General features: G+C 38.8%; 1 protein-coding gene across 1 annotated transcript in view; it reads left to right on the top strand.

The window, feature by feature from the left end:
- Positions 1–8,452, top strand: part of LOC121417682 (titin-like) — a 68,763-nt gene extending 60,311 nt beyond the window's left edge. Inside the window, exons 6-8 of the mRNA XM_041611415.1 lie at positions 2,066–2,373; positions 2,405–6,284; positions 8,316–8,452. Coding sequence (XP_041467349.1) covers positions 2,066–2,373; positions 2,405–6,284; positions 8,316–8,452 — 4,325 coding nt within the window. The remainder of the gene's footprint in view (positions 1–2,065; positions 2,374–2,404; positions 6,285–8,315) is intronic.
- The last annotated feature ends 5,063 nt before the right edge of the window (positions 8,453–13,515 follow it).

Raw genomic sequence — 13,515 nt, 5'->3', positions numbered from 1 at the left:
ACCGAAACTTGAGATCATATTAATGACCATTATGTGAAGTGAAAGTGATGACAAATTTCTATGAATAGGAGTTGCACTTTCAGATGAAGAAGGTGAAGAACCCGTCTCAAATTGTCCGCCTCAGAGCTAGAAAGATACTAGGATGTCCATTGCAGAAGGTCACAAGAGCCCCGTTACACAAAGGTTGTAACCAATGTCGGATACAATCCTGATTGGTCATTGGGTGATTTCAAGTTCAGTGTTGGCCTTCTGGTGTTGGTGTTAAGGTAAATTTTTGCACCATTACAACACCAAATATAAGATGCTCCAGAAAAGTCACACACTAGTTGTTGAGATGTCAATAATGTGATCTGGATCACTTTTACAAAATCTGAATAAGTCTTGGAGCTAGGGGAAGCAATCCAAATTTCAACACCAACACCAGGGCCAACACCGGACTTGAAATCACCCATTGGTTAGTCTGTGAATAAAATGTGCATTCAACAATGATGTTGATTGGCCGTGGCAAGTTTTGTGATTGATTGCTCCTGTGTAACAAGGCCCAAAACTTCTTTCCATCCGACCTTTACAATCATTTATTGATATTTCCCCCCATTTCAGTCATGGTGTTAGAATTTCTATTTTCATTATTGGTGGTGGCATGTTAGTCAACTATGTTGTGCTTAGGTTAGTTTGGGAATTTCTAGAAGATTTATTTTAGTTTGTTTGCTAGTTTTAGTTGCAATTTATTTAGTTTGATTTCTGTTTTCATTCCTTCCCAAAATCAAATCTGCACTTAGCTTTTCTTTGGAAGGCATGGCAAGAGGCTGGTTGAAGTGGAGGACACAATAAAATGTGTTTAACTACATGTAGATTCATTTTTAAACACATTCTAGTTGCATATGATAACATTCTTTTAAAAAAAAGCTCACCGCAAACCTGAACTCCTCTCTTTGTTAACGTAATATGTAGTGCAGCTTTTCAAATCCAGCTGCAGAGCTCATTTTGGCCTTGATGAAGAAGCATAATTTACTTTATGGAAGTGCTCTTATGATGAATGTTTGAAAACACTTCTCCAAGGAAGCACAAAGACACCTACTCTCAATCAACTTTGCCATGTCTTCATTTGCATAGATGGTTGAATAATCTTTATGTTTCATTTTGCATTCAAACCTGCTTTATGTTCCTTTTGTCCCATGATTTGTATTTATGTTTCTTGTTACACAGTAAAAATGTTGTTTTAAATGTTATACAATGCTGTTTACTATAATGTACATATTAAACAATGCTTCATTTATTTTGAATTATGTAGAAAATTAAACTTTGTTATTTGAGAATTTAAACACTTGTTTAAAACTTTTAAACAACTCCTGACACGTTCATATTGTAAACAGTGTTGTATAAAAACTTTAAAAAGCATTTTTAGTCTGTATGTCCTTGTCATTATCTTGTCTTGTCCTTTTTGTTTCCTGTGCAATTTCTTTAACACAAAAGTAACAAAGGGAAGTCAGTTAAGAGCTACTAACTTTAAAAGCTCATTTTGCCTCAAAGCAGCAGTAGAAGCGAAAGTTACATAAATTTTGCTGCTTTCTAGTTCTGTCATCCTTTCTATGCTGAATTATTATTTTCGAAATTTTATTTGAGCATTGGGAAGAAATATGCAGGGAATAGGGTACACACTAAATCAAGATAGAATATTGAAAGGTTTGACATGCACTGCACTGGAATTGTGTCAACTCAATATCAATTTCAGTCTGTTTCAATCATGAAAGTTGTCCGCACTGACAAGCTGTTTTTCTCCGACAATTACCATATTTAGAGGCCAGTGCTTCTTAGCCAATCAAATCAAGGATTTCATTAAAATTGTCAGCGCTGACAACTCTTATGAAACACCCACTAGTTCTTGTGGTCTGTCATTGGTCCTGTTGGGGTCCCATTGTCATGATCTGGATGTGAAGAATCTTTCTTCCAAATGGGTTCGGAGGGTGAAACAGATGTAGTCCTTTTGTGACTAGACCAAGTCTTTGTTGGGTCTGCTATAAGTAGCTGACCCTAGTGATTAGTTAACATGACATTGTTGTTACAGTGACTCCACAGCAAGGAGATGAAACTCAGAATGACCCAGAACCAGATCCGGGAGAAGGGGAAGGAGAACCATCTGCTGCACCAACACCTGATGAACCAACAGGAGAACCTGAAAAGGAAGAAGAAGAAAAGGAACCTGCTGAACAAGAAACACCACTTGAAGAAGTGCCAGCTGAGGAACAGACACCAGCTGAAGCAGAAACACCGGCAGAACAAGCACCATCTGAAGAAGAGACACAAGCTGAAGAACCAGCACTAGTGGTGGAAGGAACACCTGCTGAAGAAGAAACACCAGCTGAAGAGACACCTGCTGAAGAGACACCGACTAATGAAGAAGAAACACAAGCTGAAGGAGACACCAGTTGAAGAGACACCAGCTGAAGAACCAACATCAGCTGAAGAAGAGACACAAACTGAAGAAGCAACACCAGCTGTGGAAGAAACACCTGCTGAAGAAGAAACACCGGCAGAAGCACCTGCTGAAGAGACACCAGCTGAAGAAGAAACACAAGCTGAAGAAGAGACACAAACTGAAGAAGCAACACCAGCTGTGGAAGAAACACCTACTGAAGATGAAACACCAGCTGAAGAGACACCAGCTGAAGAAGAAACACAAGCTGAAGAAGAGACACAAACTGAAGAAGCAACACCAGCTGTGGAAGAAACACCTGCTGAAGATGAAACACCAGCTGAAGAGACACCTGCTGAAGAGACACCAGCTGAAGAAGAAACACCGGCAGAAGCACCTGCTGAAGAGACACCAGCTGAAGAAGAAACACAAGCTGAAGAAGAGACACAAACTGAAGAAGCAACACCAGCTGTGGCAGAAACACCTACTGAAGATGAAACACCAGCTGAAGAGACACCTGCTGAAGAAGCACCAGCTGAAGAAGAAACACAAGCTGAAGAAGAGACACAAACTGAAGAAGCAACACCAGCTGTGGAAGAAACACCTGCTGAAGAAGAAACACCGGCAGAAGCACCTGCTGAAGAGACACCAGCTGAAGAAGAAACACAAGCTGAAGAAGAGACACAAACTGAAGAAGCAACACCATCTGTGGAAGAAACACCTACTGAAGATGAAACACCAGCTGAAGAGACACCTGCTGAAGAGACACCAGCTGAAGAAGAAACACAAGCTGAAGAAGAGACACAAACTGAAGAAGCAACACCAGCTGTGGAAGAAACACCTGCTGAAGAAGAAACACCGGCAGAAGCACCTGCTGAAGAGACACCAGCTGAAGAAGAAACACAAGCTGAAGAAGAGACACAAACTGAAGAAGCAACACCAGCTGTGGAAGAAACACCTGCTGAAGAAGAAACACCAGCTGAAGAGACACCAGCTGTAGAAGAAGTACAAGCTGAAGAAGAGACACAAACTGAAGAAGCAACACCAGCTGTGGAAGAAACACCTACTGAAGATGAAACACCAGCTGAAGAGACACAAACTGAAGAAGCAACACAAGCTGAAGAAGAGACACAAACTGAAGAAGCAACACCAGCTGTGGAAGAAACACCTGCTGAAGAAGAAACACCAGCTGAAGAGACACCAGCTGAAGAAGAAATACAAGCTGAAGAAGAAACAAAAACTGAAGAATCAACACTAGCAGTGGAAGAAACACCTGCTGAAGAAGAAACACTGGCTGAAGATGCAACGCCAGCTGTGGAAGAAACACCTGCTGAAGAAGACACACCGGCTGAAGAGACACCAGCTGAAGAACAAACACCAGCAGAAGAAGAGATACCAGCCGAAGAACCCACACCAACAGAAGAACCAACTCCAGATGTGGATGAAACACCTGTTGAAGAAGTGATACTGGCTGCAGAGGCACCAGCTGAAGAAGCAACACCAGCAGAAGAAGCAACACCAGCAGAAGAAGAGACACCAGCTGCAGAAGAGACACAAGCTGAAGAAGCAACACCAGCTGAAGAAACCCCTGCTGAAGAGACACCAGCTGAAGAAGAAAAACTTGCTGAAGAAGAAACACCGGCTGAAGAGACACCAGCCGAAGAACCGACGCCAGCTGTGGAAGAAACACCGGCCGAAGAAGAGACACCATCTGAAGAGACACCAGCTGAAGAAGCACCACCAGCTGAAGAACCAACACCAGCTGTGGAAGAAACACCAGGTGAAGAACCAACACCAGCTGTGGAAGAAACACCAGGTGAAGAAGAAGCACCAGTTGAAGAGACCCCAGCTGAAGTAGAGACACCAGCTGCAGAACCAACACCGGCTGAAGAAGAAAAACATGCTGCAGAACAGACACCAGCTGAAGAAGAATCAAATTCTGAGGAAGTGGTTGAGAAGAGGGTGTCTGCCTCAGACTTGGTTGAAGAGTTTGGACTGACATTAGATGAGGGTGATCAGAGTGTATCAGTATTTGGTCAGGAAACTGAAAACAAATCTGGTGATGAAATGGTGGAGGAAGAAAAAGTTGTTCCCACGACACAAAATCCAGAGGAAGCAGATATCAGATTAGACTTTTTATGTAGCACAGAGGAAGCTGAAGTTACAGAGAAAGGTGCTGAGGAAATTGAAACAGAGGATGTTGTGGATGGGGTAAATAAGGATGAAGAAGCAAATACATTGGATGTCTCTCCCACAGGAGATGAGGGTGTTTCAACGGAACAAGCAGAAGAAGTTGATGCCAATGAAGAAAAAGAAGCTGCTAAAGATGTAGAAGAAGAATCATCACCTGTAACCCAGGAGGCTGGTAGTGTAGTAGAGGAAGAATCAGACAATGTTCCAACAGCTGTTGAGACTAAGGTAGAAAAATTGAGCGAGGAAACAAATGAGACAGAGGAGAAAGAGGATGAGACAGTGGAGGGATTACCTAAGGAAGCACCAGAAATTATTGACACTAGTGAAGATGCTATTGTGGACAAAGAGGCTGGTGATGATGAAGTGAAAGAGGATACTAACCAGGCAGTGGAGGAAATGGCCACAGAAGTACAGGAGGTGATTGAAGACTCAGAGAGGGAAGAACTCACAGAAGATGTTGAAGCATGTCCTGAAGATTCACCAGATGATGGGGACAAAGCAGTTAGTGAAGAAGTAGTGGAGGATGATTCAGAACAAGTAGAAGTTATTGTTGGAGAAGCTGAACAAGCAAAAGAGGAAATTATTCAGGCACCAGAAGAATCAACCACAGAAAAACATGAGGTGGTTGAAGAGCCAGTGAGGGAAGAACCAACTGAAGATGTTGAAGCATGTCCTGAAGATTCACCAGATGATGGGGACAAAGTAGTTAGTGAAGAAGTAGTGGAGGATGATTCAGAACAAGTAGAAGTTATTGTTGGAGAAGCCGAACAAGCAAAAGAGGAAATTATTCAGGCACCAGAGGAATCAGCCACAGAAGAACATGAGGTTGTTGAAGAGCCAGTGAGGGAAGAACCCACGGAAGATGTTGAAGCATGTCCTGAAGATTCACCTGATGATGGGGACAAAGTTGTTACTGAAGAAGCAGTGGATGGTGATTCAGAACAAGAAGAAGTTCTTGTTGATGAAGCAGAACAACCAGAAGAGGAAACATTAAATGATGATGTTTGCCAAGATGCCTCCGAGGATACAAGTGCTGAGGCAGTTACTGAAGAGGTGAAAGTGACGGACACGGAAGAGGCCACTGAGACACCATTACCTGAAAAGGAAGATGTTACAGAAGTTGTTGAAGAAACTGTTGTGGAAACTGTTGAACTGGAAACAGAAGCCACATTATCACAAGACATAGAGAAGGAAGTGGTTATTGATACAGACATTGCAACAGAGGATGTTGAAATTAAAGAGCCTGCAGAGGAACTGAAACAAGATGTTCCAGATGAGGCAGACCAAGCGGTGGTAGAGCAGGAAGTTGTAGAAGAAATAACCGAGGAGGTGAGCCAGACTGAAGTAATAAAACAAGAGGTTGGAACAGAAACAGAACAGCTGCCACCGTCAGAAGAAAGTGAAGAGGTGGCTGAAGTGATCCCTGTGGAACCCCAGGAAGAACCTAAGGAGGAATCTAAGGAGGAGCCACAGACTGAAGAGCCAAAGACAGAATCAGCGGAAGAAACCAAAGAAGTACCAGAAGAGCCTGTTGAGGAACCTCCAAAGGATGCACCAGTCAATGGTGTTTCTGAAGATACTGTCTTCAATGGGGTACTTCTTAATGGACATGGCGGTGGCCATCTTACCAATGGACATCATGTACCTGAAGACGACCACTTGACCAATGGTGATGAAGGTGAGTCTTGAGAAGGTTTTGTTTTTTATTGAAAATGAGCTAGTCTGGTTTTTCAATTGTGAGATTAAATTCTGCTTCATAACACAGAGAAGCATGGCAATGGTAAGTGCCACCAACCCCTCCCCCTCAATAAAAAAATATGAGAGATGGTAAAAGGGATATATTACAAACACTTTCGAGGTTACCTTTTAATAATGCTCCGAATGAAACAGTTCAAAATGAAAATATACATTTTTTTTAAAGACAGAGTTAGTCTGTATTATTGTTGGTAAAGTGGTTTTGACTGAAGGAAAATTTTGTTGAAAATCCTGATATTTGGTAGAGTGCACAAATATATATGTTTTTTTTAGGGGTGGGGGAGACAGATGATAAAAATTTTGTTGTGTCAGCATACCACTGGTAAACCGAATAGCAGCTCACATTCAGAAAACCAGACTAGCTTCAATGTAGATATGATATCGATCTTAGGTAACGCTCTCAATGAATCAAATAATTTTTATGAAATCGGTTGTTCCAAAATCACTTAAGCTCCTACCACTTTAGGAATTTAGTTAAAGATTTGGAATAAGGGTTTCTAGTATCTCCCTTCCTCCTGGAATTTATATTATACCTTCCCTCACTCATCATACCCCCATGCAACGTGTTGCATGCATAGACTATAGGCTTTAGGATTATATGACTTAGTAAATTTTCTTGTGATCATGATCGTAGGCATGCCAATACGCAAAATCATAGTTCCTTGTAAAACTTGATTATAATATATCATTGAAGAATGATATAGATAGATCTCCTGTTTTTGCTGATTTTAGAGGCATGTCTTCAGTAGAACAGATCCATATAGTCTCAGCAAAAAGTAGACCAGATTCATATAGTTTTCAGAAAAAAAAAGTAGACCAAGTCCAGCAACTAATAGCTAATTTTGAATTATGGTGAAAACCCCCTCCCCCATTACTAGAGTATTGTGAATGACAATTATCCACAAGACACTGGATTTCTATCTTTTGTATTGATAACATTTTCCACCATTTCCTAATACTCCTTCTAATTCAAACAATTTTTGGCAAATACAAAGTTTTAAATGCAATAGAATATTGAAAAGCACTGTTTTTGCAAATTCCATGCCCAAAAATATGACATTGATGTTCCTATACTTGTCTATAATATTATATTTCGAGATTTTTATTAATAATTTTGACAAGACTTAAGAACTCAATCCACTTTACAAATTTATCAGTGGTACGATGGTAGTGTAGGAAAATTTGAACCTTAATGTCCACCTGTATTTACCGTCATACGAAATCATTAGAGGATATAGAGGAAATATAGAATAATTATGGAAAATTGCTGATACGAATAGATAGCCGGATAACCTAGATTCTGAATAATTAATCTGTTGTCCATTTACCATGGTAATAATGTTTTTGATCATGTTATTTGTCAGATCATGTATGTTTTGTTGGGGTGGAATTCATCATTTATTGATACATATGGGTGAGGGGGGAGTTAACGCTCTTCAAACTTTCCTGTTAAAAATTCCCCTACATGTTACGTCATCTAATTTTATACCAAAATCAAACAATTTTAGTGTGAATCTACACTCTCAGCATTTCTTAATTAAGCTGTAATACAAATGCATATTGTCTTATTATTAATACAATAAACTTGAGTATGGTTGGTTGATTTTGAAGCACACCATTTCCAGCTATGCTACTTGTAGTATTAATACTACCATATATTAGCACCAATAAATGGCTTTTATGAGATAGATGTATCTAGAATTTAGTTGCGCTAACTTTGAGCAAGGATATTTGGAAAGTGTTAACTCTCCCCAATATGTCTATGTAATTTGGTGTTTCATGGTATGGCTATGTTCACACGGTCAACTAACATGGGTATGTTGTTTGTTTTTCTTGTTTCTAACCTGTCCTGTTCACCCCTCATCAACACTGTCCCTCCTCCCGACCACCCCCATCACCCCCACGTCATTTAATGGAACAACCCACCCCTACATCATTCAATGGAACAACCCAGTTCCAGAGATCGTTAGTCCGACCAGTCCTAAACCACTACGAGAGAGACTGCTGTCGTGGGAGGCTCTAGCTAAAGGTACCACCAATCCCACCATGCATTGTGCATGCATGTCTGGCGCCCTCTATATGCAGTGTTAGGCCAACGTAGTTCGATTCTGACACACTATTGTCAATGCAAACGTTTTTAAGATTTCTGTCAATGAACTTTTGAGCTGTGAAGTGTGATGCTATGGTGACGACGGGAACCATTATATATATGGTCTAAAGACCCTTTTATGACTTCTGATCGAACGCAAGTTGGCCCAACTCTTCATATAAGGTGGCTCTGAAATGGGCTAGTTCAGCCATTTTATCAATTATGAAATACCCATTTTACCCCAATATTAATATTTGCATGCCCACTGACCAACAAGAACTTTGCAGTTCTGTTCAATAGGCATATCTTCTTGCATGTTAAAACCAATGAAGTCAGGTTTAACTTGGACCATGGTCTAACTCTGTGCTAAAAGTATGGAAAGCCCAAAATGTCAAAATTTTCCTCACATTGTATTTTTCTTATAATGCTTACTGTACTCTTTCCAAATTAATGAATGGGAAAGAAAGCTATCTTATTTATCCTTTGGAAACAGTTAAGAATTATTTGAGAGAAAAGGTGAGCTGATTCATTGAAATTCTACTGTTAGAGATTTGTGCCACTATTGGCTATCCATAGTTAAACCACAACTTTAAACCAGAGTTTGAATTAAACCCGCCTTCAAAATATGAACCTGTGTGTATATAAGGGTCATCCATATGCAATGTGCAGTGTTTGTGTATTTTGCATGCTATTTTACTTTTCCTCTTTAAAACAATTGTAACAAGATTAATTTATAGGATATAAAATTATAAATTGCATGTTATTACTGAGCACAGTCTATTTTATTTCATTATTAGTGAAATGAAAACTGTATCTCATGCTGTGCATTTATTTTTTTATTGCATGATTTTTTTTATTTGAATTAGAATGCTATGCATAAAAAGCTCTGTGCACATCATACCCCTTGCCTTTGAAATAATTATTTATATCAGTTTATTGTTACTTTTTACTCTTTATAGACGTCATTAATACATCAGATCTATCACATGTACTTCTTTATCATGTTTATGAATATGTCATTAGTTATGTTTACTTTACAAACTATGCTTTGTATACAGTTTGGTGCACATTCTATAATCTTTCTTTTGAAAATGTCAGTTTATTGTTGCATTTTATTCTTTATATTCCATCCATTCATCAAAATTTATCACACACTTGTTTAAAAGCCAATAGCTGTGTCTGCTCTACAATATTGTATATTGTTTTTTTTTACAATCTGTCCCCCTTGTTTTAGATAGGCCTATATGTCAGTTTATTGTTGCTTTTTATAATTCCCAAGTTCCATTGATTCATCACAATTTATCACATACTTGTTTATAAGCCCATAGTTTTATTTACTTTTCATTACTTGTACTTGCTCTTTTCGATTTCTATTGTAATCACAAGTTATTGTGATTTTCATTTTCCATCTGTTCACATAATATACAAATATACTAGACTTTGAGTAAGTATAGCGGGAATTATTCATCCGAGGTTGGACTGGCATTACTATTTTTTCCCGAGGGGTGAAGCCCCGAGGGGAAAATAGTAATTTTGCCAGTACAACGGGGATAAATAATTCCTTCTATACTTTCGAAATAAAGGCCTGGTATATTTGTTTTATATCCTACATTTAATAACTGAATAAGGTAGAACAATAGTTTATCTACTCTTGTACACGTAGTTCATCTTTTCCTAATCTGAACTTAAATATAGATAACGCGCTGCGCAGGCTGATCTACTTTTTCCGAAACCATGCGCTCAGCGGAATGCGGATTTGTGCCTGCGCCGTCCCTTCACGGGACTTACCCGATAGAGTAAACTCGCTGACCGGTGCGCCCGAGAAATTGCATGATCTGTGTCAATGATCTGTGACGTCAATGATGGAATAGTCGACTATTCCATCATTGACGTCACGGAATAGCACATTTTCTTCGGTGGGCGTTTCATTTTCGACATCATCGCAAAATAGTGAGAACATGTTTGGTCACATGATGCTATTTAAACCAATCAGCATACAGGATTTAATTTATGTAGGATATAATGCATTATATGAGCTAGTAGCAGAAGGATGTGAGTATGTGTTGGTTCATTCCATGACCTCATTGTCAGGCAGTAGTCTGGCTGAATTGACCATAAACATAAACCTATATTTTTGTAGTATTTGTACTTCACAGTTGACTATTTCTTGATAGTCGCATTCATGCATTGTAGCTATAGATAAAGCACTTTTGCCATGTGGCAAAACTATTTGAAAGAGAATTTTTAGATGAAAAAGCAACACATTTTATTAGTGAAACTACTGTAAACCAGTAAAGAGGTGCATATTTGCATAGGGCCCCCTAATTGATGACCCTTTTTTATTTATTTTTTGAAATGAATTGAATCCAATGACCGGGGTAGCACTTTGAGGCATATATGGGAAAAGCGCTATATAAAACTTGCTGTTGTTATTTTTTATTTTTTTATTTTTTGCTTATCAGAATTTTGATGGGAAAGTTCTTTAAGAAATCACAGTGACCTTTGGCTTTGACCTATTCTTTTTTTTTGAGTTGTCGGACAATTGTGCGCTGTGCGGACATTCATAATGAAGATGGAGCTTCCCAGGTTTAATATTATTGGATGGATTTCTGTTTTACCATGCATGTATGAAATTCAGTATTTGAAGAAACACAACACTGTTCAGGAAATGACCATTATTCCCACTTCTGACACAAGATGGCGCTAGACAGGTTTTGCAGCCATTTTTGTTTATAATGTCAGAGAATCAACATCCTTCTTTTCTCCTTTCTTTTTAATACCATGGACCCTAGGTCCATGTTGATACTAGCGATACACTGTAAAAACTGTGGTGTTAAAACTGACACCAATTGGTGTTAATAGAGGACCACACCCTGAGGTGTTAAAATTACACCCTAAAGATTGGACATAACACCAAAGAGTGTAAATGTAACAACCAAAGGTGTTGTAATAACACCTATAGGTGTAAAACTAACACCACCAATCTAACACCGGTGTAAAATAAGTGGTGTGGTCCTCTATGTACACCGATTAACACCACAGTTTTTGCTGTGTACTAGGAGCATGTAGTAGCTGATGAATTATTCCTGAGATTTGAAATGTTCATATGTTTTGGTATAGAAGGTGCCCGCACCCAACTACACACAGTGCTAAAAGTTCCTGTAAATTGCTTTCACATTGTCAAAATACCTGCGACCTTGGACAAATCCCTGCGAATGATCCCGTAACTTTGACAAGTACCTACTGTTTAGTGGGTATTTTCTTTAGGGGAGATTACAAATAATTTGCTGTCACATTGCCATTATTACCTGGTATTTTCTAATTGGGGTTAATTTGTTATCAGAAAATACCTGGAATTGACGAAATTCTAGGCGGTCTGAAACCACCTACTGTAGAACATAAATGCCATGTACAAAGTGAGTTAGAAGAGAATCCGATAGAATGACCACCCAAGTTAATGTACAAAAGTACTGCAAATAACAAAATCTGCCAAAAAGGTGTCATTGCTTAGAAATTAGCCAATTAGTGGCATATCAGCCAGGTAGCTCAATGTTCCAAGCCAAAATGAGACACTGTCCCACACATGCTTATCTGCCTATTAGCGCGATTGTTTTTCAGCTTAGATTTCATGATTGCACAAAGTTAGATTTCTAATTGTAAATATACCAGATCCAGGGAGATACATGTTTTGTGGCTATGGCAATTGAATTTCAAAAACTTTCTCATGAAGTCTTTATGTTTACTTGAAAACCAAACTACATAATGATGCATACAAAACTCTTCTTTATTTTTTTGTTTCACACTTTTATTTTCACCGTAATTTGTGAAAAACATGTTTTTCCATTTTTGAAAAACAAAAAGCCACAACAAATATTGATGCCAAAATAATGTAAGTAGAGACATCCATGTTTACATTTCCTTGTTTGAGAAACATTTAGGCCTGACATGTCAATTAGTAGTGACAGAAATGCTGAAGGTGTCACGCGCGTAAAACATTCCCCATATAGACTTGTGTGTTAAAATGGCACTTTTGAAAAATTCATAAAAAATAAATATGTGAAAGTAGGGGGTCGAATGGCTAGGATATATATCTGACATTCCATATCTGACCAGGAAAGGGTATCATAGCCAGCTCATTTTAAAAATAAATCGCCATTTATGAAGATAACTATGATGGGATCAAATTTATCAACTCAAACAGTAAAATAGCCCTAATTCCTCCGCCAGTCAAAAAATAGTTCCTAAGTCATTGATATACCTTTCCAATTTGGGCAAAGGAAGTTCACAGTTACTATTTCTAGAATCAGTGTTAGATTTTCAATTATATTCATACACTTTTGTCAGTTATTAATGTCTGGGATGTGAGCGTCACCATCTGAAACGACTTGAACATCAGACCTTCAAACTCTGTATCAATTTTGCCAACTCCCCCATGTAGCTGGAATTACAGGCGCACACCTCAATGCCGAGTTTTTCTTTTCACTTGCTCAGTTTTACAAATTTTTGATTATTTGTTGACGTGTATGAACTGGGGAAATCCCCTTTAACACCGCATCAAATTCTTTCCTTTGTAGAATTACATTTATCCCATTTTGTTATTACTTTTTTCAATGGGTAAGAAATGATGCATGGTAAGTTCACAGTCAGCCTGTTATCTGTTTACTGCAGTCTTGACATTAGTCTGCAGAAGCAGACCTTTGGTTTCCATATACTGCGTAATGAAGAGTCTGAAAGAAGAGACTAGATTCACTCATTACATTGTGGCTATTGATTTGATGCAGACGCAGAGTTTGGGGGTTTAGTCTCCACCCCAGACATGGTATTATTTGTTAGCGCTAAATTAGAGTCTAGGCTTGAAGACTAACCATGATACTAGTTTATCCCCTCAAATCATGGTATATTAGAAATATATCCCTGCTGAAGCGTGACACCTCATGGAGTAGTCATTACTATGTCATCACCGTGTCATTAGTTTCTATAATCATCTTTCAGTGCATTCACACTGCACAAATCTCTGCACAATTATGCAGGAATCATCTTGCTATGGTGTAGGAGCCCTATACCT

This window comes from Lytechinus variegatus, chromosome 6 (assembly GCF_018143015.1).
Source record: "Lytechinus variegatus isolate NC3 chromosome 6, Lvar_3.0, whole genome shotgun sequence".
Lineage (NCBI taxonomy): Eukaryota > Metazoa > Echinodermata > Echinoidea > Temnopleuroida > Toxopneustidae > Lytechinus > Lytechinus variegatus.
This window is presented reverse-complemented; position numbering and strand designations above follow the sequence as displayed.